The sequence below is a fragment of the Diaporthe batatas genome (assembly GCF_019321695.1).
Source record: "Diaporthe batatas strain CRI 302-4 chromosome Unknown Contig00005, whole genome shotgun sequence".
Classification (NCBI taxonomy): domain Eukaryota; kingdom Fungi; phylum Ascomycota; class Sordariomycetes; order Diaporthales; family Diaporthaceae; genus Diaporthe; species Diaporthe batatas.
Genome location: NW_025408552.1, coordinates 2,858,535 through 2,884,985, shown reverse-complemented (window position 1 = coordinate 2,884,985; position 26,451 = coordinate 2,858,535). Strand labels below are relative to the sequence as shown.

The 26,451-nt window shown below is 53.9% G+C and overlaps 7 protein-coding genes across 7 annotated transcripts; 3 read left to right on the top strand and 4 right to left on the bottom strand.

Annotated features, from left to right (window-relative positions):
• The first annotated feature begins 167 nt into the window (after window positions 1-167).
• KVR01_005290 (uncharacterized protein) lies at window positions 168-2,365 on the top strand. Its single transcript, XM_044784005.1, has one exon. The coding sequence runs from the start codon at window positions 1,147-1,149 to the stop codon at window positions 2,122-2,124; it is 978 nt and encodes a 325-aa protein (XP_044645735.1). The 5' UTR covers window positions 168-1,146; the 3' UTR covers window positions 2,125-2,365.
• A 166-nt stretch (window positions 2,366-2,531) lies between these two features.
• On the bottom strand, window positions 2,532-3,906 carry KVR01_005430 (uncharacterized protein; the record flags this gene model as incomplete). The annotated part of the gene is made up of 3 exons (XM_044787102.1): window positions 2,532-2,678; window positions 2,887-3,684; window positions 3,820-3,906. 3 exons carry the CDS (start codon window positions 3,904-3,906, stop codon window positions 2,532-2,534), a joined length of 1,032 nt encoding a protein of 343 aa, XP_044645875.1.
• A 1,013-nt stretch (window positions 3,907-4,919) lies between these two features.
• KVR01_005127 (uncharacterized protein) lies at window positions 4,920-6,167 on the bottom strand (the record flags this gene model as incomplete). Its single annotated transcript, XM_044793784.1, has 2 exons — window positions 5,621-6,167; window positions 4,920-5,343 (listed from the first exon to the last, which is right to left on the bottom strand). Exons 1-2 carry the CDS (start codon window positions 6,160-6,162, stop codon window positions 4,920-4,922), a joined length of 966 nt encoding a protein of 321 aa, XP_044645572.1. The 5' UTR covers window positions 6,163-6,167.
• Window positions 6,168-8,340: 2,173 nt separating this feature from the next.
• On the top strand, window positions 8,341-10,051 carry KVR01_005085 (uncharacterized protein). Its single transcript, XM_044783536.1, has 2 exons — window positions 8,341-8,780; window positions 8,835-10,051. Exons 1-2 carry the CDS (start codon window positions 8,418-8,420, stop codon window positions 9,597-9,599), a joined length of 1,128 nt encoding a protein of 375 aa, XP_044645530.1. The 5' UTR covers window positions 8,341-8,417; the 3' UTR covers window positions 9,600-10,051.
• Window positions 10,052-12,100: 2,049 nt separating this feature from the next.
• KVR01_005313 (uncharacterized protein) lies at window positions 12,101-15,138 on the bottom strand (the record flags this gene model as incomplete). The annotated part of the gene is made up of 3 exons (XM_044791466.1): window positions 12,101-12,345; window positions 12,410-13,696; window positions 15,102-15,138. 3 exons carry the CDS (start codon window positions 15,136-15,138, stop codon window positions 12,101-12,103), a joined length of 1,569 nt encoding a protein of 522 aa, XP_044645758.1.
• Window positions 15,139-16,671: 1,533 nt separating this feature from the next.
• On the top strand, window positions 16,672-18,546 carry KVR01_005199 (uncharacterized protein; the record flags this gene model as incomplete). Its single annotated transcript, XM_044785332.1, has 6 exons — window positions 16,672-16,758; window positions 16,833-17,163; window positions 17,230-17,516; window positions 17,579-18,267; window positions 18,322-18,380; window positions 18,482-18,546. 6 exons carry the CDS (start codon window positions 16,672-16,674, stop codon window positions 18,544-18,546), a joined length of 1,518 nt encoding a protein of 505 aa, XP_044645644.1.
• Window positions 18,547-19,460: 914 nt separating this feature from the next.
• KVR01_005124 (uncharacterized protein) lies at window positions 19,461-25,271 on the bottom strand. Its single transcript, XM_044793771.1, has 4 exons — window positions 24,956-25,271; window positions 24,005-24,893; window positions 22,878-23,917; window positions 19,461-22,799 (listed from the first exon to the last, which is right to left on the bottom strand). Exons 2-4 carry the CDS (start codon window positions 24,798-24,800, stop codon window positions 19,998-20,000), a joined length of 4,638 nt encoding a protein of 1,545 aa, XP_044645569.1. The 5' UTR covers window positions 24,801-24,893; window positions 24,956-25,271; the 3' UTR covers window positions 19,461-19,997.
• Between the last annotated feature and the right edge of the window lie 1,180 nt (window positions 25,272-26,451).

Sequence of the window (26,451 nt, the reverse complement as noted above, 5' to 3'; positions counted from 1 at the left end):
GGGCCCATTGCAACCCCCTCGCCTGGCCATGATAAAGTGGAGGGGCCAGTCCGAGGCCTAACTCGGACAAGCTGTGGGGGTGCCAAGACCTAATCGAGACATTGGATTGATATTTCAGGGGTGCTGCGTCCACACACACTTTTCCTCATTCTACACCACGCCCAACAAGCGCTCGAGCCAGACGAACTTACGGAGTAGATGCGGAGCTGTCAGTTATCTCCATCCCCATCGCCCAAGCGGGTCACGATGCAAGGCGTGGGCGGTAGAACTGCCGGCGGGCAGATGGGCTGTGCATGTGGAGGACGCCTGTTATCCCCCGCTGCTTTGCCGTTATCAGATCCATCTCTGTTGCGTCATCTCGACCAAACGTGAAGAAAAATCGACTACTCTTGTCAAACGTGCAAAAGGAGGCCGGTCCCGAGGTTGCAACCACCACAAGGCTCATCCGGCCCGCGGCAGGGTCGGCCCAAATTGTCTCCCTACTGCTACAGCTCCGTCGCGGTCGCAGATTGATGGGATCTTCATCGAGGCGGCTGCAGGTACGGAGTACAAGTCAGGGGAGCCCAGGGGCCCTGGCCTCACGGCCGCCTTTGCGAACCCTTTTTACCTTGGCGGCCCGGGGGCAGGCCTGGCAGGATCGCATGCAGTTGCTCGAAACATGGTGGAGTTTGTTTGTCCATGCCAAGATCTAGACGAAGAACCAACAACGGAGAATCTTCCCAATTGTCGATCCCCTGCCAGGATCTTTGTCAGGCATGCCTTGCAAGGTCAGCGCCGCCCACCAACACGGGATTCCGTCAATCAGCTTGGCCCGTTTTTTCGTTTGCTCGCCGGCGCAAACGAGCAAGGAGATGGGGTGTTCTGGATGACCTCCGGATCAGCCCCACTCAGGGGTACTCCGTACTGATGTGATGGCATGGCAGCATGGCGGTTCTACCGTGTTACACGGGCAGGATGGAAGCTGTCTTGCTGAAATATAAGAAGCCCTTGGCTCAACTCTGGGATGGGTGGTGAGCTTTGTTCTTCAGACTTTCATCCCATACTCCAGAAGTCCCTACATACACATTCTTTTTTATCCTCAGCAATTGATTGCTTTTCAAACAAACTGTAGGCTCTGGAAGCTTTCACTCTTTTCACACTCTCAAAATGAAGTTCACTCTCGTCGCCAGCCTCATGGCTGCCGCCGTCTCGGCTGCCCCGACCTTCAACCTGGTTCAGCCTCGCGCTGCCAACTCCTCCGGATCCATCACTGAGGCCTGTAACATTGGCTACGCCACCCAGAACGGCGGTACCACCGGTGGTGGCGACGCTAAGCAGACCACCGTCACCTCTCTGGAGGAGCTCAAGGCCGCGGCTAAGGCTGAGGGCCCGGCCGTCATCATCATCGACGGCACCATCACTGGTTCCGACAAGGTCGACGTTACTTCGGACAAGACCGTTGTCGGCGCTGCCGGCTCCTCCCTGGAGGGTGTTGGCCTCCGCGTCAAGAAGTCGAAGAACGTGATTCTGCGAAACTTGAAGATCTCCAAGGTCCTTGCCTCGGCTGGAGATGCCGTCACTGTCCAGGCCTCCAGCAACGTTTGGCTGGACCACCTTGACCTGTCTTCCGACATGGACCACGACAAGGACTACTACGACGGCCTGCTGGATGTCACCCACGCCTCCGACTACGTGACCATCAGCAACTGCTACCTGCACGACCACTGGAAGGCGTCGCTCGTCGGTCACAGTGACTCTAACGGTGCCGAGGACAAGGGCCACCTCATCGTGACCTACGCCAACAACTACTTCTCCAACATCAACTCCCGTGGCCCCTCTTTCCGCTTCGGTACCGGCCACATCTACAACCACTACGCTGAGAAGTCCTCCACCGGTGTCAACACCCGTATTGGTGCTCAGCTCCTGATCGAGTCTGCTGTCTTCGACGGCATTGCGAAGGCCATCGAGTCCGCTGACTCGGAGACCGTTGGCTACGCTGTTGTCAACGATGTCGACCTTGGCGGTGGCTCCAACACTGTCGAGGCCGGCACCCTGAAGTCCGTCCCTTACGAGTACGAGCTGCTCGGCTCCAAGAACGTCAAGGCCTCGGTCACCGCCAACGCCGGTCAGACCCTCAAGTTCTAAGCCATCTAGCTTTGAGCACGCCACCGATACCGGCAGCCTTGAAGGCTACGCTGTCCTGGTTTGTTTGAGCTCCGCCACTTGGTTGGCGCACCTCGGCAAGCAGGACTGATTCAACCTTGTACATATTATAAGGAGCCAGTCGCAGGAGAGTCTGGCATGAAGAAAGGCGCTGAGAGGGAATTTTGTACATACAATACTTCTGTGTAACTTCATTGACAAACAAGAGTGTCACACCACAAAAGTCACTGCGCAATCTAGATCACATCGTGATGTCGTGAATAAATAGCTGTAACATAGAGCCACCGTAAATGTAGACAGCAGACAGTTTTGCACCTCGTCCAGATTGACTAGGTCCCTAGGTACCGAGATGGTCACAAAACTATAAAGCGGTCACGCTGGGGCATGTCCTAATCCCACTTGATAATTGGTTTGACGACTTTACCACTGTGCATGTCCTCCAGAGCTTGATCGAAGTCCTTGAAAGAGTACACCTTACACAGCTTATCGATGGGGAACCTGCCTCTTCGGTGGAGCTCGATGAGTTCCGGTATGAACTGAAAGTAGTTAGTATGATTCGAAAAGCATTCCACGTAAATTCGACTCCTGACAATTGTACATACCTCGGATGGAGTAACTTCTCCCTCAATGACAGCCCTATAGCTCTTGTGCGCTAGAAAAAATGGCTACACATAACGAGCAAGAGTCAGCATCGAACCCCAGGTTGAGATACAATCCCGATCACGGAGCGTATAAGGCGAGGACGCTTACTTGTGTCTCGATGTCAATTTTCACACCCGGAGGAGGCACCCCAACTGAAATTGCTTGGCCGCCGTGTCCCAGACAGTCAATTGCAGCTTGAAGAGCTGACGGGGCGCCACTACAATCGATGGCCATGTCAACACCGCCTTGTGAGAGCTCTCTCAGCCGGTCAGCCAGGTTGCTTTCCTTGGTGGAGTTGACCACATCGGTCGCACCAAGCTCCTTTGCCAGCTCCAACCTGCCGTCCACAATGTCGACACCTATGACTTGCTTGACCTCCAGGTGGACGGCGGCCATGAGAGCCGCCAGGCCGACACTCCCCAGGCCAAAAACAACAACACGTGAGCTCTTTGTCGGCTTGGCCGCGTTTAGCACTGTCCCTGCCCCGGTCTGGAAGCCGCATCCCAGCGGTGCGTAAATTGGCAGGAGGTCAGGGACGGGGCACTTGACCACGGAGTAGTCGTGGACGACAGAGAGCTTCGCGAACGAGGACTGCCCGAAGAACTGGCTCCTGACGGTCGTCTTCTCATCATGGGCGAGCCGCGCCGGCGTGCTCTTGTCGCCGACACGCACGGCGTTGAAGTTGACCTCGGTATGTGTCGTGCAGAACGACGGGCGGTCTTCGAGGCAGGGCCCGCACCCCTGACAGATTGTGTATGACAAGAGGACCTGGTCGCCCACGCGGAGGGACTTGTCCCTGACGTCTGAGCCGATTGCCTTGATTATGCCTGCGCCCTCGTGGCCTAGGACCACTGGGTATTCTGTAAGATGCGACAGCAGGCCCTGTTGGACAACAATGTCCTGTGTTCGGCCGGGTCAGTCATGAGAGCCGGAAGAATTTCATACTGATTTCGCTTGAAGGAAGGGGAATAGAGGACTTGCCGTATGACATATTCCAGAATATTTCATCTCAACCAGTATCTCATTTCCGCGCACCTCATCAAGAGAAATAGGTATAAGCTTGAAGGGTGCTTTTGGCTCTGTCACCACGAAGGCCTCGGTCTCGATATTTGTGAGTGACATGTTGCCGTAGGACGTGGTGAATGATTGTGCAAATGTTTCCTCTGCTTTTCAAGTCGCCAGTGAGGTCGAAGCGCAGCACCAGATTTAAATTTGATTTTGGGCCCCTCCGCCGCTTTTAAACCACACTTCTAAGGTTTGAAACAGGACACCTGAGCAACGCCGAGGCGCACCAAGATTCTTCGGGTAGCGCGCCGGTCAATCGCTCATCATCATGCGGGGTTGGGTTTGGCATGGCGTGCATATGTGGTTTGCAACCCCATCCTTGTGTAAGAATTAATCGAGCCGGGCAACACTCGGATGCAGGGCTCGCAGGTCCCGTCATAATGGGTCGGGGTTACGGGTAATTATTGGAGACACGATCCGACGAACACGGCCAAGTTCTCGGCAGTTGCACCGGCTGTGTGTCAAGCAAGCCGCTACCTAGGTACGCACAGTGAGGCTGGATTAGGTTTGCATGCGGAGTTCATGATGGGGTCAGAAACTGAGTGGACAACCAGGTTTGATCCTCCTTGATCCAGCAGAAAGAATCACAACTCAATTCCACATCAACCCAGATTCACGTTCAAGGGAAGAGAATGTAGATAGCTAAATGTGAACAGGCTTGTTCATACATAGTAAAGTAGTAGGCAATACCTAGGGCGGGTAGTGGCGCAATCATAACTTGAGAGTCGACGGTGTGAACTGGTGATGCCTTGATACACAACCAAGTCTTTATAGTCCAGCTTAATGGCTCACAAGGTGGCCTCAAACGGACGAATAGCCGGATCTTCATGCGAGCAAGCTATAAATCGAACCCACGTTTCCGCTTTGTATTCGAAGAAGGTCTGGTTCTCCAGTGTGATTGTCCTCGGACGTATACGGAATAGAAGCGAAACCACACAATAGGCATACAGGCTGGAGTCCAGGAACGAGAACTGGAGGAAATGAAATCTTGTTGGCTGGCACTTCTTAGGTGCCCACCTGAGCATCTGCTCAAATGGGAAGCTTTTCACTCAAAAGCTGGGGCTTACCCATCAATGCCTCGTACCTGTGAGGTCCAAATAACCTCGAATATCGCCTCGCACAGCCCGATTTACCCGATTACCTGCATACGGCAGGTGAAGTGTCCACTTTTGCGTCCAAGGGCTCACGCCTCCACGCTCGTCCTCGTCGAGCTCCTCGTCGTCAAAGTCATTCTTAGCATCCTCCCACGCCCCAGGAATCACATCCCAAGCTCGGTCCAGCGTAAAGCCTCCAAATTTCCTCCCCTGAGGTAGCGTGTCGGCAAGTGCTGCCCAAAGACCGAGTAGCGCGATGGACTCGGCGTTGCGATGCGCATCCCCCTTCTTGCAGGCCATAACCGCCTCCCAGCTCGAGGTTTCAGAAGTCCCGTCTAGGAACTCGAGTGCGATGTCGTCAAGGTAGTAGGGAAGGCAGTGCATAACTTCGTGGAGTATCCTAGATCGGCTCAAGTCAGTAGGAATTTCATGCAAAACTCGAAAGACCTTCATTCGTGGGGGCCGCAAGCGCTCCTGATATTGCAACATACAATCTCGTCATGGAGCCTGTAATGATGTCGTTGATTGCCACGTTGTTAAAGGTGGCTCCTCGCGACCCAAGCACCTCATCCCAGTCATGGAAATTGTTCCATGCGTTGTTGCTGATATCGATCACATATCTGTTCGGGTTCTCGGGTCGTGCATTCTGGCGTGTGTTGGGGTGGAAATGAGGAAACTGCTCCGACCCCGGGATGCCATCTGACCCGACCGCTTGCCCAAAGTCCAGCGCGGCCACATTTCCCATGAACCATACGTGGTTGACTGGATCGTAGCGCCTATCCTGCTGGCTTGTAGGATCAGGGCCCCCATTCAGCCACCTCCTGCGGTTGTCAGAGAAGAATCTCAGGGAAGCCTCCTCTCTGTTGTCGGTCCTCTGCCAGTTGTTGCCGAAATCAGAAAGCACATTGACGACATGTTCTAAAGTTGTCACCCAGTCTCGATCATTCTGGTAGCCGAAGCGGCTCTGCCACCTGTGTGACCGTGGTAAAAGAGTCCGATCGTTCTTGCGTGTCTTAAAAATCACGTTGAAGACACGAGCGAAGTCGGTATCGCTGTTGTCGCGGAGCCTCTCTACCGCGCGCCTGGCCCAGCGCTGAGCGGTCTGGACGAAGCAGTCGAAGGACTTGTTCCCTTGCGTAGCGTTCCGGGCATTTGTGTCGCAAGTATCATCAATGAAATAGTAATGGTGCCTGTTATTTGACATGGTGGGGGTTGACATCTTCATTTGGCCTGAGATATTCAAGAAGGATTGTTTATGGGAATGAGAGAATTCTGAATCAATGACGACTTCAAGAAGGATGTTTATACGTGCCGTGAAGGTGAAGTAACAGTACGGTGAGGTGTTGATTCACTACGTCGACGAATAAATAGCAGTGGAATGTGTGGGCCATGACTTCGAAGATCACTCCAAGACGCCTGACAACTCATAGAAAAGGAGGTCATACTGTGAAAAAGGAGTAATAATCAAGGATCCTCGAGGGTACTTTTACCGATACCGGGAGGATTACTTTACAAATAATGTGGCCGTTGATTTCGGAGGCATCTTGAGGCTTTGCTTTTGCACCGTCTGAAGCATGCGATCCATTGACCCTGGCGAGATTTACAGATATCTCAGAGACTGTTGCAAGCCCCACACCTTCTTCCAAGCTCTGCACGGCCTCAAGAACTTCATGCAAGTAGCTACAGAAATGGTATTCAAATCGCTGCCAAATGTACCTTACCACAACTGGAAATAAATCTCAGTGAATCAATGAATATCTAAAGACGCCGTAAGTAGGACATGATCACGATATTCGATCTGGATGTTTCCATTCTCAACGTGTAAAGTGAAGGCAGGGCAATTCTGTGGATGATTTCCTCATGAAGTCAGAAAAATGGGATACTCAGGGGTTGTCTGACCGTGCATGGCTTCTTCATCGTCTCGTGCAATGTCCGTAAGGCGGGCGAACGGTGATCTCGGCATGTGCCTTAATTACTCACCGATGAGGTGCAGAATGTTGGACGTTGGCCGCAGTAGTTCCCCACTACGCATGCCCATTCCAGAAGGCCAACGCATCGCAGCTGCACGTAACAAGAAGTGATACTTGCTTTTTTTTCATCCGTGGAATTGTCGGTCAGAGTTTCACCCATCACTCCATCTCAGCAAATTTCACCATGGCAAGGATCTGTGCCTCAGCCAAGCCCTACAGAAACAAAAATGAAGCGTAGGCAGCATCATCTGACTCTGTGTAGCTATGTGGAGAATATTTGTCCTGCCCGGCCGGTGAGCAGACTTGGGCTCAACTTGGAGATATTTCGGAAAGAAATTTATTTGGTGGGAGACTCAATTGTGTTGCACACATCTGCATGCAGAAATGTTGTATCAGTGTGACCGACCTTCTGTTTTGAGGGTTGCCTTCCTTGTATCCGCATCGTGAGGGTGGAACTTATTGCATTTGATATGAATGCTATGGGGTGTGATAATGGCGAATGTTGCGCATTCCAAACTCGTTGATGAAATATCTATTAGATTGACAGCAAGCGTGGGAGCTTGTTCTGGCATGCAAGTGGGATTGATGTCTGGTGAGACCTCTTTTCTAAAAACAAACGTTAAATAAGTAGAAAAATTGAGAGGGTTGTATTAATGTAGCAAACCAAGAATGTAATGCTTTGACCTGTCCTACAAAAATCGTCAGCCCTGGGGTGTAGTACATCATGCCTTCTCGAGAAACCCAGGAGTCTTATGTGAACAAGAACGTTTGGTCACAGCATGAGCCCTTTGGAGCTGTCGTTTAGATCACCAGAGGGATTAACAAGATGCTGACAATTTGTGATATCCATAGGAGTTCTAATTGCTTGTCGCTAAGTTAATCCTGCCTGTACAAAGTCCTGGTATTCTGCGAACGGACGGCAACATTAATGTTCGGGATCAATGCCCAGGTGAACAGCTCATGATTCTCAGGGCTGCGCTGGCCACCATCGGCATGGCCTTCACTTCAGGCTTGCCACCTTCAGATTATACTTATATGTACCATATGATCCCAGAGGATCAATAAGTCTAACGATCAAACTTTGTGGGACTTCAGGATATGGGTTGCAAATGCAAAGTATGATGGTCTGAAGAATGCCCCATTGCAGCAGCATCTCCTTGTTTCCCCATATAAGTGAGTCTTGAGCCTGTGCACTGATACATGTCATGGTCTGAGCCACTCGATTTACAACAATCTTTAAGAGACAAAAATTGTGAGTGCGTTGTCTCATCTAATGTAGTACGGAGTAGGCTGGTCTGTCCTCACCCAGGTACCTGGGTAAATTTGGTCGGAGCTTCGGGACCGAGGTCGGCCAGCTGGGAACCAACTGATCCCAATCAGTCCCTCGTCAATCTGGAACAGACCTTGCGACATCGAGAAAGGACGGCCACAAACGTAAGAGAATCGCTTTCCAGGAAAGTCACTACGTGATCAAGCCATCACTACCCCTACTAAATGCCATAATATGGAGCCAATTCGGTCTGCAGTTGGCGTCCCTGACGTGCCCGTCAAGAGACCACCCGAGGACGAGGAGCCATTCGATCCCAGCAGGGCCCCTCCGAAGCGACAGACGATGCAGCCCCCGCTTGCCAATGGACAGAACGGCGCACTTGACGCCCCTCCCTCTGAAGCGGCAGAACATCAATTGGCTGGCAAGACGCCGGACGAGCTTGTCACGATCATCATGTCGATGCGCTACGCTCACGACCAGCATATCACCGAGCTCCAGAACCGATACGAGGCCGTCAGCCGTCAGTTGGAGCAGCTCACCCATACCCTGAACGGCCATTTTGCCTCGCAGATCTCGGCGCTCCAGTCTGTCCAACAGGTTCGTACGTGCAAGCCCAGGAGATTGGTTCTCAACTGACCGGCTCGATCACAGAGTGTGGCCTCGATCTCGGTCCCGGGACAAACCACACCATTCTCTTCCACGGTTGCCACAGCCCCCAATGCCTCCAACAGGGGCCTCACAATTCCGCCAACGAACCCGTCATTGTCGGCTGGACGACAATCGCCTGTTCCCTCGATCGTGGCCGGCCCGCCATCTACACCTACTGCAAACAACCTGAGAGCCACGTCGACTCCCCGCAGCGCGCGCTTCGAGACCCCATCTGCTGCCAACTTCACTCCTACGCGGACCGCCATGAGCGCTTCCGTCGAGCCACAAGACAAGAGAGACCTCAAGATTACGCAGTCCGACAGCCCGAATCAGCCTCCCACCGTCGAGATAAGCCACCTCGACACCGCCGCAGAGGCCTGGGAGGAGTTCCGCTACGGGCGCAACGGAAACCCGTCACTTGAGACCCTCGACGCGATCTGGGGCCCTAGGTGGCGCCAGGACTTCAAGCTGAGAGAGTTCTACAAGCGGCGCAAGGCCATCGCCGACAAGATCAAGCAGTATCTGGCGGACGGGATCGACGAGCAGAGCGCTGTCCGGGCGCTGGACACGCAGCGTGGCAAGAGGAAACTCAACTGGTTGTCTCTCCGCATCTTGGACGAGCGCAAGGCGCAGAAGGAGCAGTACAAGGAGGCACAGAAGGCTGCGCTCGTTAACAAGGCGGCCCTGGAGAACCTTGGTACTGCGCCAGCTGCGGCGGCTGGTGCCAATATGTCTTCCGCCCAGACTCAGCATACCGGGACGCTGTAGAAAGTCGCTGGTTTCGGGTTGCGGTGAGCAACCAACGTGCCTTCTTCGGGATTCGGTTCTTTCTTTTTTGGCGCTGGAGTTTGGAGCTTCACGATTCATGATACCCTAGTCATTAGAGGTCAGCTTTTACTTGCAATGGACCTCATTGATTTCATCCCCAATATGGGATACTACAACAGGTTCAGTTAAATTTTCCTGCTTACATGGCATTGTAATTTCTTGTTTGTACCTTATTCGCTGCTCTTATAAGATCTTGCCACTGAGCAGAGGTCGATGCCTGTCCTGTCTCATTTGAACTGGTTGCCTTAGGGGAGCCCACCCATACCGATGAGCTTGGTTTAACCCTACATTTCTCTAGCAACGCCAGCAGTTCTGGGCGCATTCTCTATCAGAGCTATGTCCCGGCTGGCATCCTAGAATTTGAACATCACGGCCGGGTCCAAAGGCTCCGCGACAAGCATCCCTATACCCTATGTCGATACTGAGATCTCGATTCCTCCTGGCGGCGGCAACACGTCGAAGGCCCAGATGGCCTTGTAATCGGCTAGTATGACTTTCAAAGCAAATTGCTCGCCTGGACAACGACGGCGCCCAATAATTTGCACCCTAATGGAGGAGATACCCCGTTTCGAAACTGTGAGCGAGCGGTAGCGAGCGATGACGGGCGGAGCGTCAGCCACCCACCCCGCCACCACTACCCCCTTTTCCCTACCACATTCTCTGAGGTGCTCACAGTGTGAAGCATCGCTCAATCCCCGACGATCGCCACTTCCAGAGGGAAGCCTCCCGACACAGAGGGTCGGCTCCCTGAGAACTACCCTCTCCCGAACATCACAACATGATGAGTCTCTCTCAATTACAGTCAATAACAAATCCACAAGGTATTGAGACGACGTCCAAGTGGGCGTTGTGGTGTGATTTACCCTGCCTTTCAGTCGGAAGCAGGCAGGAGGCAGAAATCTCTAGTCAGGGGCCATGTTTTCTACAATTACAGCTCCGCCGTCCCCGTCTTCCGCAACAGCGACTTCAGCGCCATGACCAGGTCCCTTCTCAACACCCAGGCCATGGACAGCATTTCTCACCAAGGTGGCCCACGATATCGGGCACGGTGGGGTCAAGGACGTGACCCGGCTTTGACATCTCGGCGGCCAGGAGGGTCTTGGGGCACAGCAACAAGTCAGCCAATATCGGCGTGACTAAGGACTGCACCAGCAAGGAGTTCAACGACCATTATACTGCCCGCTTGCGCAACACCGGCGCGGTCAGTGCCGACGACTTTGCCCTCGACGTGCGCCACGCACCGTACGCGAGACCACAGAGGCTGGAGACTGCCCAGATGACACAATTTTGTGAGGACCAAGGGTAGAACTCCCTAGATCACCTGGGTATGAACCGGGCTGGCAGAGCTTTGAGAACGGCACATACGGCCCGCTGGGTGGAGCAGGGGACCAAGGCCTAGATGAAGATTGCCCCCCCCCCCCACAGCAGCGATTTCTCTCCAGGGCAGCAGCCGGTACCCAACAAGAGGCCAAGATTGATGGATACAAGCCCCCCGGTATAAGAGCAGGGAGGAACCGCCTCCCCTCGGTCTGTGGCAGTTCCAGGAGCAGCGTTGTCGCCACACTCCCAGGACCTACCATATGTCACTCCTGTTTCAGCCCCACACAGCGGCACAGGGACCTGTCCCATTTTGCATAAATATCCCCTGCCTCCAGGCGAAGAACAGGAGGATTATATGCAGGCTGCCGGCGCAGGCTATGGCGATGACCATCACAGGTAGTCCCAGGGCGCCAGCAATGGCGCTGGGTCCCTCGAATACTCGCCGCCACCCGGAGAAGAGGACGACGAGTGTGGTTCTTTTGCGGACTCGGCTGAAGAATCCTGGCCGACTTTGAGCTGGAGAGAGGTGTCGAGGAGACCGACGGTCCGGCATGGGACCACCCCTCTCCCACCACGTCTGCGACCGTAGGTGCGGCAACCGGAACCGGGGGCACGGATGCCCCCTTCTCCTTCTGGTGATCCGTGGATATACCGGGGCAGATGCGGCCATGAGATCCCACATAGCCTCATCATCGGTCAGCGACATCATCTCATGCCTCGCGAGGTCAAGGTGGTTACTATGTCAAAAACAATCCGCCGCAATGTGGGAGACCTCAGTAGGGCACAAGGGCGGGTACCAGTCTTTGGCGCCAATTCGGGCACCTGTACCAGACCTGCTTCGGAATGTCTTTGGCGGTAGGGTAGCCCAAGACAGCCAGGGCCTCGGCGGAAGAGGGCTGCGCGTTTAAGCCGACAAAAAGCAGGATCACGAAACTACCAGTTGTGCTGGCTTCGATGTTGACACATCAATTCATGGCCAGGTAGGTGACTTGGCCCGTATGGACCTACAAATCTACTATGAGCTCATAGCAAAGCTTGTTTTGATGTATCTCAAGAGGGACCGGCCAGGCACCCTGGATGCTCACTCCCAAACCTCGAGGACTTGAGGCCTTTGGGCCAACTCAATACACATATCTGAAGTTCGGATTCTGCCGATCCGTCATATCGCTGAAAGCCGTCTCGTCCAGATCTGGGTGCTCTGAATTGCTCGAGATCCTGTCACGCCTTTTATTTTCCAAGCTCAGCAGGACTCTGAACCCGCTGATCATAACTACTGATGCAAGATGGCAGAAAATCATGCTGGCCATTCCCAGTGGGTAAGTTGGTTGCTGCTCGGTCTTGAAGAAGAACGGTCCTGCAATGTTGCCTGCGAGGTTCTACGTCAGAGGTATATCGTCGAGTTTTGATTCTTATCGACGGCCTCCACTTACCAACGCAATAGCCAAGGAACATGATGGCATTCGTCAGCACCTTCTTCGTGTGCCCGCCGGTGTTGGCTGTCACGAGACTCAGAATCAGGACGAATGCGGCGTTATACGGCCCTGTAAGGTAATAACACCAGAGCCTTGCAATGTGCTGGTCTGTTGGCACGAAACGGAGGCCGAAGGCGCCAGCAATGTTGGGCAGCGTGTACAAGATGATGAACCAGCACCGAGTGTTCTTTTGTAGCCTGGTGCAGAAGTAGTCGTTGAGGTAGACGCAGCTCAGGATGGAGAGGCCTATCAGGGCGCCATAAGGCATCTGAAGTAGGGTGGTGCCGAGTGTGCTAAACCCGAATCCCTTGATGATGAGGGTGCCAAAGTTGGAAATGCCACCGTTGGGGAGGTTTTGGACCAGGGCGAGCAGGAAAAAGAAGTACGTCTTTGGGTCCTTGAGCGTATCAATGACCTGATCCATCTTGAACGTCTTGTTCTCGACACCAGTCTGGTTCTCCCGGAGGCGTTCGATGGCAATCCGCCGCTCCCTCTTCGTCAGCACGTGAGCCGTGACGGGCGAGTCCGGGAGCAAGATCATCAGCACAATGCCCCACCCGCTGCATAGAGCACCGATGATCAGAAACTCGTACTTCCAGCTCGGAAGGGCGCCACGGATGTGTCCTATCGCGTAACCGAGCAGACCGCCCAGGGCTATCCCCAAACCGTTCGCAGTGTACCACAGTCCGATACGCACTGGCTGCTGTCGTCGGGTGTACCACATGGATGTGATCAGCATGAAGGCTGGGTCAGCACAGGCCTCGGCTGCCCCAGACAGAGCCCGGAGGACTGCGAGTGTTGCAAAGTTGTTCGCCGCGGCCTGGGCCATGAGGAGGATACCCCACAGGAAGATGTTGGCGCCGAGGTACTTGGCCAGCGGGAGCCGCTGCATGAGGAAGTTTGTCGGAAGGGCCCACGCAAGGAACCCGAAGTAAAAGACCGACGACAGCCAGTTATAGTCGGTCCCTTTTAGATCCAGGTCCTCTCGGATGCCAAAGATGGCGGCGTATGAGAGGGTCGTCTTGTCGATGTAGAAGAACGCGTAGCACACAGCCAGGTACGGGATGATCATGAAATCGATCTTGCGGACGAGGCGCCTCTCGTCGCTCTTGGTGTATGGCTCGGCAGACCCGTCGTCAAACAGAGTCGCAGCCGTGTCCGCGGCGGAGGACGAGCTGAGCCACTGCCATTTGCTCGGTGCTGCGGAGCAGGCCCCGGCATCCTCCTGGTGTATCGCATCTATGCCTGCATCTTTGAAGTCGGGGTCAGGTGCGGTCGAGGGCCCAAGACGGGTTTGTTGTTTGGAAGGACTGCCGTTACGTCCGTTCATGGCATCTAGTAAAGCCGTCTTGCAGCTCACAGACAGTTTGAAAAGAGTCTAGAGACAGTACTCAGATAGTATGCAGATGATGATCAAGACCCATGATATAGCCTCAATTGTCCGGTCTTCGGCAGTTGCCCGATTTCCCCACGCTCCCCCACGGCGTATGGGTGTTACCATATTTCGGGCTAGCTTTGAGGCGAAAGCCACAACTGACCCACTGCTCTGGGTAGTTGCATTGCAGATCTGGCCGGCAAGACATGCGAAACTGGCTTAAAGGCGTATTTTTCAGGCTCTTGTGCTTGATGGCTAACTTGCTCCAAGGAAGAATAAATCCTGTCTCTGCCTATGATAGAGAGTCTTGAGAAATCTCTGCGCTCGAGCGTCAGTCGAAATCCTGGATGTCGTAATTTTGCTGGCTTTCAAATGGGTCGAATCAAGGTGGCTCCATGGGTCTCTTTGACCTCACTCCGCAGCTAGCACGCAGAACGCCAAGCATAACGGAAGTTCGCGGGACGAGCTGACAGTTTATTACGCTTTCTTTCTGAGTGCCTTGTAAGAATTGTGCTCTGGAAGTAATTGGTCTGGTTTCGCTTCTATTCCGCATACGTCCGGGGACATACATGGCGCTCATACAATGGTATGAAGCCGTTGGGATCCCATGCATGAGGATCCAGTGGGGCGTACACAGAAAATCGAAGCACATTTCGTGGAAGTGCTTGGCTGATGAAATTAGGCAAGGGCTGAGACTGAAGGGAAGATTCTGGATTTCCACAAGTGCCCCCAGCTTCCGAAATATGTCTGACCAGAGCGCTGTGTGCATCCATGCTTGGTAGACTACTGGCCTTACAAGTCTTGGCTGAGATCTGTGCCGATTTGTGATGGCGAGACAAGAACAGAAAAACTGTGCTTAGGCAACATTGATAAGTGGCTCCTGCAGGATTCTATAGTATGAAATCTGGAGTAGTTCCAAGCAGATATGTTACACCCGAGTGGATAGTCAGGGCTGCAGACTAGTATTTGTGGACGAAAAGAGATGGAGCCTCAAACTAAGAAACACAAGGGGCTCTTTCTGGCCTAGGATCTCCAGATGACAGCTCTCGTGAAGTCCTTGGCCTTTTCTGGTCAAAAAAGTATGGTAGCGGGAGCTTAGCTTTGTTAAGTTCAAAAGAGGGAGGAACTTCGAAGGCAAGACAAAGACAATACGAAATGAGACATTCGCACTAGACAGGGGATGATTACCACAAACCTTTTCTGTTTTATTTCGAGCATGACGTCTCGATCGAAAAGAGAAGGGCCTCGCTAGTAATACCAATAGACTGGCAGTACAAGACATTTGAAATGAATGCCTCTTTAGTGCAGGCATATAAGCAATCAGTCCTGGAGGGCACTTGAAGCTAGCCCCTGGCTACTGATATCATGCATGGTCTGTGGTCGACCCGGGCTCACATTGCAATTACTAGTTGATTTCAATGAGGGCACAAATTTTGGGTGTCGATGTAATGAATCTGTCATTGAGGTCGGCTCGGGCTTTCTTTTGAGGTCCAACGACACACGTCAGGATCAATCGTGGAGGGCGGAAATACAGTCGTAAAAGCCGGCCTCTTGCTCCCTGCCCAGGTGCGGAGTGGCAGTTCCGGGTTGACCCTGGCCGTGGCGCACTGAAGCTGTGAAGCTATTGGACTTCAGGAGAATGCAGATGTTCCAGGTGTTGTGCAGATCGCCCGCTAACTCCTGTGGTGTGTCGGTATGGTGACAAGGTGATTCTTCAGGGATTTTCTGTCCGCGCTCAGGGAATTATCCACTCAATTCTGGCCATCGCCATGTACATCACACCTGGCTTTGGAAAATGCCTCGTCGTTGCTGTTACCACGCTGCCTCCTCGTTCGCCGGAATATCCGCCCGCCGTCTATCAGTTGAATCAGGTAAAGGCCGGGAAATCCGCATGTTGATATGTCAGCGGGGACATTGCGCCGTGTTTAAGCTCCAGGGATCCACCCACATCCCGCAACATTGAGAGAGATGTGGGAGACGCGGCTAGTGTATGGGGTTGCTGGGGGACCACGTCCCACCCACGTCCCCGAAAAGGCTACACCCCCGGAAGTCTGATGATCCAGAATGCCTGCCTTTAAGATCTCCGGGGCGTTGGGAACCTAATCTGTGTGCCCAGACTGCCAGAGTCTAGATGGCTTGCGCCGAGTCGCGATGGCTCCCATCGTCCCGCCCCTCTAGCGTCTTGGTTCGGAAGCGAAAGCTTAGTATGTCGTGGTCAAAAACCTTCGACCAAAGACAGCGATGCGGCAAGATTGACAGGTACCTCCGTACCTCTGCAACCTGAGAGACGGCAGTGAAGCAGTTGGACAAGTGCTCCTGGCGACACTTCTATCCAGCAATGCACACCGGCAGGAGACCCATTTCTTCCCCACAGAAGCTCACAGACCTAGTGGTAGACCTTCCTCAGTGCCTCGTCGGATTGGCCTAGATATCTGGACTCTGTGGTTGTGTGGGTCTCCTCCCCCATGCCCCGTGTAGAATGTCGGTCCTTCCCCGGCGGTCGAGATCCCGGGTACAACCTTTTTCATTTTGGTTGAGATTCGATTTTCCATTTGCTGTGATTGTTAGTGGCCGCTTGATAGGTGTTCCCTGACCCCTGGCCTGCATCACTGAGGCTCTGTGGGATATGCCGCTGGGCCGAGTGGACGTGATGTGCTCACACATCCTCGCCCTGCCTCGGAGACGCGAAGTGAAATCCGAACATTCTGCTTGTCCCACTCCTCTTCTAACTCACCCTTCTCTGGGAAAGTCTTCGACCATTTTCTCTTTCTGGCTCAGGCACTCATGTTGACCGTCCTACCGACTGAGACCTGAGAACCCAACCGCAACAACGACGATATCCACAATGAGCCACTCAGAAAATGAATCAGTGCCGTCATCGGCGAAGCTGGAGGACGGTCTTCAGCCCCGGGACATCCAGGCCGAGAACACCGTAGGCTTAACCACAGTGCCATAGCTGGCTGTCCACCGTGGTGAGAGGGCAACCGTTGACTGAAAGTCTGACAGGACGGAATCAATGAGCTCTCAGACGAGCACCGCGAATACCTCCTCCACAGACACGGGACTCTGGACCTCGACCCCATCCCGGACATGAGCGACGCAGACCCTTATAACTGGTCGCAAAAGAAGAAGGTCACGAACCTGTTCCTGGTCGCCTTCCACGCCATGATGGCCACCTTCACAGCAGCGGCCATCATGGCCGCCTTCGTGAACATTGCAGAAGACCTTGAAATTGAGGTCCAGACCGCCAGCTATCTCACTTCTTTGGTCATCGCCATCCTCGGCGGGGCACCTCTCATCTGGAGGCCCTTGTCTCAGCGCTATGGTCGCCGACCCAGTCAGTCCTCCAAAGAGCCCGAGCAACAATATCAAATTCTTGCTAACAACTGGCCTTGTTCGACAGTCTTCATGATCTCGCTCATCTGCAGTCTGGTAGGGAACATTGGTTGCGCTAATGCCCACTCATACGCCACCATGTGCCTGTGCCGTGCCATCGTAGCCTTTTTCATCTGCCCCGCTGCTGCCATCGGGTCCGGTGTTGTTGCCGAGACATTCTTTAAAGATGAGAGAGCTCGCTATATGGGCATATGGACTATATTTGTGACGCTGGGTGTACCGGTCGCCCCTTTCATCTTTGGCTTTGTCGCTCTGAGAGTTGGATACCGGTGGATATACTATATCCTAGCAATCGTGAGTAGAATCCATGGAATGTTGTGCCACCAACGGAAAGCCTGACGATACATACTGCGCAGATAAACGGCGTCCAGCTGGGCCTATACTTCTTTTTTGGGCCAGAGTCACGATACATTCGCGGAAGCCAAGCTCCCGAGGACGAGAAGAACAAGTCCGACTTCAAGAAGCAATACATGAGCTTCCGCCGGATCGATAAAACCCCAATGACCTGGTACGATTTCGTCGAGCCACTGGTATACGCAGCTCGCCCCTGCGTGATGCTCCCAGCGGTGGCCTACGCAATGGAATTCCTCTGGACAAGCATCATGACCACCGTCGAGATCCCGCAGCTCTTCCCCGAGCTCTTCGGCTTCAACACGCAGCAGAACGGCCTGCAGATGATCTCCGTCATCGTCGGCACCATCGCCGGCGAGCAGATCGGCGGGCGCATGTCCGACATCTGGATGTCCATGAGGCGGAAAAGGCTCGGTGGTAGGAGCCCCGAGCCCGAATACCGGCTGTGGCTGAGCTACTTCGGTTTCGTCCTGTGCGTCGTCGGCGTGGTTGTTTTCCTGGTCCAGCTCTACGCTGCCGGTCACACGTGGAACGTCACGCCCCTGATCGGGGTGGGGATCGCGGCAGCAGGCAACCAAGTGGTCACCACCGTGCTTGTGACATACTCTGTGGACTGTTACCGGCACGATGCCTCGAGCGTCGGCGTTTTCATCACGTTCGTGCGTCAGATCTGGGGCTTCATTGGACCCTTCTGGTATGTGTTATGTGATCTTCCATTATTCATACACCATGTTGACGAATCAAAAAGGTTCCCACAGAGTATCGAAGAGGTTGGTTACAGAGAAACGGCAGGCATTGCCGTTGCTAGTAAGTCCATTCCTTACCCCCGAGCCACATAGCATAGCCGCTGTGATCATACTTTCTATGTCCTCGCGAGCTATCATCATATCTGACTCCGGTATTTACAGTGATGGTGGCTTTTTGTGTTGTTCCGATCCTGGTTATTCAGTGGAGAGGAAGGACTTGGAGGTGATGTGTCGTTTGCGCGTCTGCTCTGTGTGGGAAGGAATATGTATCCGCTGCCGGCTGTCACCACCTGTTGATCGGGTGGAGACATCAAGCATACAAAGCCGCCCAGGATTCTGCCATCTCCTCTTGACCGTTCATTTCCGTACGCTACTAGCACACTTACAATTTGCCTCGAGATTGAAGCATACCTCCTGAATTATTCTTGTTGACAGGCATCTGTGGGTGCTTCTAAGTATCATTGCCTCCGAGGACAGGACACGCCAGACGTCATCAAACGGGAGCGGAAATTTGTTGCTTTGGATTTGGGACATATTATCTGTCAGGCTGCCATTGGCACCGCCGCAGACACAACCTCCGCAACCCTTCTGAGCCTGATATGTCTCTTTGTTGCCTTCCCTGATGTCCTGAAGAAGGCCCAGGAAGAAGGCGACCTAGCCATAGGCCAGAAGCTCCCAACTGTTGACATGCTGGGAAAGCTTGTCTGTCCCAGGGCGTACGTTTCAGGGGTGAGACAGGGTCCCAAAATCGTCTCTCATCACTTTTATTATCCTATATCAAGGACTCGGAGAGTGGCCCATTCAATTACGAGCGTCACGAGAGGGCAATTGTGATTATCTTGCCCTTGGTCAAGGCAGACAGAGCGTAAAGTCGGTGCTGAATGTGTCGAGCGATGAAACAGCCTGACTTGCTTATTTTGGTGTTGTGAGCTTGCCGATTTTGACATATCCTTCCTACCTCTACGGCTGCCGGGTGGTCCTCCAACACCTGCCCAGGTGCTCCATTGTCTACGCGCACATGCAATGTTGAGAGAGCGACCCTCACTCACCGGTACCGAATCCATTCTACTGAGCTCCACGTGAGCCTTCAGGTTAGGCACAGCTTCAAGTATCTAAGCAATTCATCTGGGAGGATCACAGGTACTTAAGTGAACAAGTCACATTGGCAGCGTGGTAGGATGTCGTTCCCGAATCGTGTTCTCCCACCCAAGGGTCTCTTGCCCCGTCCTTTCTATGAGATATGTACAGCTTTGCAGTCCATCCATCTTAAAAATCCTCTAATTGACTTCAAGCCACATGTGCAGGAAGAAAAAAAAAAGAACTCGTGACCATGCAATCCCATCCTCTAGCGCGCTACTGAGACGGATACAGAACTATACCGGAACATTATGAATAAACAGATAGAGTTGAGAGAGGGCGGTTTTGTGGTATATAAATGCAAAGGAAAAAATGAAACCCTCAAAGCCTCTCCCATCATAGCCGGGCACGACAATAAACCAGTTTGAGGTTCCCGTGGCTGTGGCACATAATATGCCTAGATATGATATCACATCAGTAGGACAAGTGTTATCCTGCAAATCCATCTCACATGACATGGTCATGTCCACATGCTTTTGTACAAAATCAAAACAAATTAGACAACATTACATTTCGATATTTTCTGCTCTCCACCCCTCTTCTACTCCTTCTTGGTCTTCTCCACCTTCTTCCCCTTGGGCACACGTGCGAGGTAGTACACGCCGAGGGCCGCAAAGATGTTAAAGATGATGTAGGCCCAGAGTATGCCAAAGTTCCTCCACCGGTCAGAGTAGGAAGTGCCCACAGCGGTGAGGAAGGTGTTGGTGTCCGACGTGGGGCAGAGGCTGCAGTTGGCTGTGGCATTCTCGTCGGCGAGGTAGCCGCCAAATTGGCTGATATAGGGTTCGAGGTATTGCTTGCAGGTCTGGCCACCGGGAGGCTGTAACGAGAGGAACTCGTTGGACGCGCATTCGACGAAGGTATTGGCCACCGACGCCGACAACATACCACTGACAAGGTACGTGAACGGCGACAGTCGGTACATGAAGATCCAGAACCGCGGGAACGAGTCCGGGTTGGCGAGGACACCGCAGAATATCAGGCACAGCGTGAACATCAGGTTGGCGATGTTGCCTCCGGCCTCAGCTGTCTCGAAACCTGCGATCACCAGGTCCGTAAAGGTCGACGTGAACAGCATGAAGCAGAGGAGGAATAGGAATATAAGGGCGCCGCGCTCATGGACTTGGTCTGCCACCTCAGCATTACGGTAGAGACCGACTGGGTAGTACCAACAGACGAACATAATGACAGCCATGAGAGAGTTCCAGGGTAGTTCTACTATGATCTGTGAGAGCATGAAGACCTTCCAACTGTAGACCTTAGAAGGTCGTTCGCGAACCTCGTAAAGTGATCGTTGAACAACAAAATGAGGCATTTGCTGTTGGGTAAGCTGGCCAAAAACCGTCAGGATGTTGAAAATGGCGAACATCTGGTTCTGCAGACCCTGAACAGTGTTCGGGGCGTTGAGGAAGACAAGACCGATAAACAGAGAGATACCGGTACACAGCGCCGCCTTGGAGTAGATATAGGACGGGGTACGCCAGTACTGCTGGAAGACGCGGAGGAGGACCTCTTGAAGCTGTTTGCCGAAGGGTGCGGCGAACTCGCGGTAGCTGGTCTTGTCGTGGACGGGGCTGGATTCGGCATCGGTCTTGTCACCCTCATCCACTAGTCGCTGCAGCTCCTTGTGGACGCCGGCACATTCGGGGCTTTCCTTCCAGGTCTTGAACCAGTCAATGTCAGTGTGTGAACCCGGAGCGGCACCGATGGCCTCCAACATCCATTCAGCGGGGTTGGCTTCGGACGGGCAGGGATGCGCGCCGTTGCGCTCAAAGTAGGAAGTCATGGTCTTGGAGTTCTCGCCAATCTCGCCGAAATAGACGGTCTTGCCACCTTTTTGAAGGAAGAGGAGCCGATCAAAGCGCTGGAAGAGCATAGCAGAGGGCTGGTGGATCGTGCACAGGATGGCTTGGCCGCTCTTGGTAAGCTTCTCTAGCAGATCCAAGATAGCCCATGAGGTTTGCGAGTCGAGACCAGAGGTAGGCTCATCAACAAATAGCAGCAAGGGTGGCTTTGCCGCAAGCTCCACGCCAATAGTCAACCGCTTTCGCTGTTCAACGTTAAGACCTTCACCAGGAACACCAACAACAGCATCCGCATACTCGTGCATATCCAGAAGCTTGATAACCTCATCGACATAGGCAAGCTTTTCCTCACGTGGTATGTGAGCTGGTTGACGAAGTAGAGCACTGAAGTTGAGGGCTTCGCGGACGGTGGTAGTCTGGAGGTGAAGATCCTGTTGCTGAACATAACCGGTCTTGCGCTGGAAGGAATTGTCGCGGGGGTGTCCATCGACAAGCATCTCGCCAGTAATGACACCCATTGAAGTTCGGTCGGCCAGACAGTCGAGTAGTGTTGTCTTGCCAGCGCCCGAGACTCCCATCAGAGCCGTCAGTGTGCCAGGTTTGACCCAACCATCCACATGATCCAGGATTTGCCTAGTCTCGCTCTTGATCTTGACCTCATAGCAAACATCCTTCCAGTGGAACACGCTAGTCTGCCGTTCGATGAATCCAGCCTCCTTATCGGAGTCGGTGTGTTCGTTGCGGGCAACAATGGCGGATGATCCAACAGTCTTGCCTCCCTCGGGATCATCTTTCTGCTCTTTGAAGGCAGCAGGCTTGTGGCCACGACGGAAAACAAGCACCTCGCCCTTGGACTTCTTCTCAGAGACGAGCTCCGCCGCGATCATGTACGTGAGGAGGAAGAATGCGGTGAAGGCAATGACGATACCAAAGTTGCGCCACTTGTTGGCCGCGTAGTACTTGAATCCACTGTTGATGTAGTTGTCGCCATTCACAAAGTCCTGGCCAACCTGGGAGCCGATTGCGGAGCAGACGCGATTCGTGCCGTTCACATTCTCGTACCCTGGGAATTGCGGAGGCGGTATGAATTGCGTGCAAGTGTAATCTCGGTTGTGGAACTCGTTCACCATCAAAGCTTCGAAAGCATAGGCCAAAGGATCCAGGTAGTTTAGCCAACGGCACCAATCCAGCATGTAGTCAATTGGGATGACGAAACCGCTGAAGATGACCAAGTCGAGAATGATCAGGGCTGCCGGTACCATGGCTTGTGACAGAGTTCGGGAGGACGACGCAATGGTTCGGAAGATCATGGACATGGACAAAGTCGTGACAAAACACATCAGCAGGAAAAAGAAGAACGGTCCTGGTTCCCGCCGCAAGTTCGTCATGAAGTACAGCGTCAGATTGAACACGATCGCGTTCAAAACCTTGTAGGGCAGGTCGCACAGCATCGAGGAAATGGCTTCGGCCGATGGATGATACATGGCATATCGGGCGTGTTTTTCGACAATCGGCCGTTGGGCGTAAAGGGTCAAGATCTGTCGGTGCCTCGTTAGTATTTCCATCGTAAACCAAGGCAGGAGATCACCGCAAGGCGGCTGTAAATGGTTTCTTACCTCAAGGGCGGAAGCGAATGCGTTCATTAGACAGGCGAAGAATAAGAGAGCACCACGTTGAAAGAAACTGGAGGTCGTCATCTGCAGGTTGTAAAAGACGCTGGAAATGATCAAAGCCATCATAAAGTTACCAATCAACATGCCTATGGTCAGGCCGGGGTCACCGCTGAGTCTCTTCCACCCACGCCACAGACAGAGCTCTACCTGCTGCCAATAGTCTAGGGTGTAAGGTGACTTGAGGCGTTGCCTCTTCGACTGCTGCGCACGCTTGTGGGCTCGGAATTGTTGAGCATCAGGGCCGCCGAGGGGGTGAGAAGTCTTGTACTCTTCGATCTCAGCCTGCAGCCTCCTATACTCGGCACTCTCCTTCCAGCGGGCGGCGAACTCGTCGGGCGTCCTGGGTGCCTTGTCCTCGAAGCCAGGGCGCACAATGCGCTCCAGAGGACTCGTCATTGAAGTCAAGAAGTCAGGGGTAGTCTGACGTGGCGGGCAGTCGAAACCCAAGTTAACGAAATACTGTCGTGCTTCATCCGCGGGACCGAAGAATATTTGACGGCCCTCGTAGAGAACCACCGCCTTATCGAACAAGTCGTACGCAGTCTGTGGGGCCTGGTAGATAGAGACGCAGGCAGTGCTGCCAAAGAGCTCGGACTGAAGCCTCAGTGTTTTGCAGAACTCGATGGCGTTGGCAGAGTCGAGACCTCGAGTGGAGTTATCCCAGCACTGCAGGGGCGCCCCTGAGAGCGCTGCTTCAGAGATGGTCACACGCTTCCTCTCTCCACCGGACACGCCACGGACATACTCGTTTCCTACACGAGTGTTGACGGTGTGGGAGATACCAAACATGGCCAGGACGACATCCCGGACGTGATTGGTGAAGAGATGCTTGGGTATGCCGCCTGGGAGCTCGCGGGGCGCACGCGCTCGTGATGCGAAGGTCAGGGTGTCACCGACGGTCAACATGGGGAAGTGAACGTCAACCTCAGCTGTGTAGATCGCCTCTCCACGATGGTGCTTGTGCATTTCCTTGGCCGAAACACCTGTCGGGTACCGTCAGTCTTGATAGCCACACAACCTTTTCTTTGGCCGAGTAAATGGTATGTATGGAGCCGGGAACTCGCGCTTACCCTGATAGTTGAAGTAGGAGGCATCCTCCACGTAAATGCCGTTCATTTCGCCCGAGATGGTCTTCAAAAAGGTACTGCACCCAGAGCCTGGGGGACCCAGGACCACGAGCATCTCTCCCTTGTGCACAACACCGTCGAAATTTTGCAGGATGTCGATCCTCTTCTTCTTGCCACCACCAAAGACCCCGCGGACCACACCGGCGACGTCCAGTAGGATGTTGGCAACATCCTTTTGGTAGTCAGTACCAGCGCCGTAACCGAAAACATTGAGGTTCTGGAAAGCAATGCCGCTGGTGCGAAAGCCGTGTCCCTCGCTCGAGACCAGCTCCACGACGTTCTTGGCCCATGCGCGGGCGTTGAACTTGTCGCCATTGGGGTTCAGAGGGCTATCCGGGTCGTTTGCGTGCTCGGCGAAGGGGTTTGCGCCGGTGATTCCCGAGGCGTGGGACTTGTTCGTGTACTGCCTTGCCAGGTTTTGGACCATGTTGGAGCGGCGGGTCTCAGCTACCTCGTCATCATCGGTCTCACTCGGAGAGTTGGCGGTCTTCTCGTTAGGGACGCCGGCCTTGGCAGCTGGTGTTCCAGTTCCAGTGGTGGAGGCGGTCTTTTCGTTGTCGGCCAGAGTGGTGCTTGTCTCGTTGTTCGGGGTGGTTTTGGTAGGTGTGGTTTTGGTAGGGGCCGGCGAGGCATCGTCCCCAACTGGATCGCGAGATCTTGTTCTGCTTAGGGACAAGCCGCCAGTCTGTGCAGAGAGGTCATAGTTGCCAAAGGCGCCAGTGCCCCCAGTGTAAGACATCGTGACGGCGGGACTTGGCCACTAAGTCGCAAGCGAGCGCGCCAGTCGTGCACCGCTGCGATCTGATCAACACAACAAAGAATTGTTGAAAAGCTATGATAGCGCCTGTCAGTGGCTAATTGGATCGTTTCGCGAGGCGAAATTGATGTACTGACGAAAGTCGGGCCACGCAATATTGGTGGCAAGCTGGACACGTGTGTGCTGTAGAATAGGACGAGGGAAATGTCAACAAGTCCAGTCCGTCTGCCAGCCAGTCTTCGCCTCTCGTCGCAATGTACTGGGTACAGCCAGTCGACGTGCAGAAAAAGGCAGAAGAGGCTCCGGTTTCTAGGCTCCAGGAAGGCCCAGAAGGAGCAGTTAACAAGGCGCCGGGCAGGGACCTATCTATTAATGAAGAGGCAAAAATATTATTTGGAGACGCAGCAGGCGGGCGCTGCAGACATTATGACCACAGCACGAGCGTTGCACGGGCTAGGTCAACTTGTTTGAGCAGTCTTGGTAGCGGGTGTGTGAGTGAGGATCCAAAAGGCGCGGGACAGGGGTCGGGGGCAGGGGGCCAGGGTCGAACCACACGACGGAGACGAGCAGGGGTTCGGCACATCATTGATTTCCGCAGACAGCAGGAGCAGGGCCATGGGCCTTGGGCTTACCGAGCTGTGGGGACCGTACCGGACCGTACAAGCGTATTCTGCGCATGTACACTACGGCTAGTAGCACGCATCACGTATCTGGCATATCTGCACAGGTTCCGCGCCCAGGAGCCCAGGAATGTTCAGGGCCGTCTTACCATCTTACTGTACCACCTGGGCGGAAGCAGCACGGCGGTACGTACCGTGTTGTGAACGGGGGCGGTCGAGACCAAGACCCCGAGGCGAACCCAGCGAGCACATGTGAGAGGATACTTGCCTAGGTACGGGGGTACGAGGGTACTGGGGTACGGGGGTACAAACAACCGGTGCAGCAGCACCCCTCCATCCGCCACCATCTGATGTCCACGGGTGTTGTATGTTCTGCAGGCATCGACCCGCGGGTCTGATCTACAGTCATTGATCATTTTCAAGGCAGTGTCTGTTTTGAGCCTCCACAGTCCGCCTCACTTGTAGCATTCACGTTGTCCTGGAGATGTTGCTCTGGCGGCGGACAATGGCACTGCGGGCAGTCCAAGCTTGCTAACAATCTTTGGGAGCAGTCATTTGCCATGCTTGTGCTTGTTGGCCTCGCATTCGGCCCATTCCGGAAGTCTCGTTTATCTAAGCCGATCTGCTGCAACCGTCCCGCTTGCTGGATCACAGTATCTGCGGCGCAGCGGGCCAAAAAGCATGCGCCAAAGCAGCCTGCTAGTCAGTGGTGCACGGGTACAAATTACCGTACAAATGCAGCCCGCACTGCACGATTTTGACCACCCACCACCAAGACTTCACATCCGCCTGCCTTCGGTGGTTCCTATCCCGGGCTCGCCAGCAGGCCGTGACAAACAACGAGCAGGCTCACTTGGCTGACGGTGCTGAGGCGGAAGGACGCTGAGGCCACAGCTGACGCCAGCACTTGGCACTTGGGCACGTACTGTACAGCAATCATGCCTCCTGCTGTACCTTCAGTCTCTGGCCCGCCTGTTTGCTGATCTGCTGTAGCTACCCTCTACTGGCAGCTG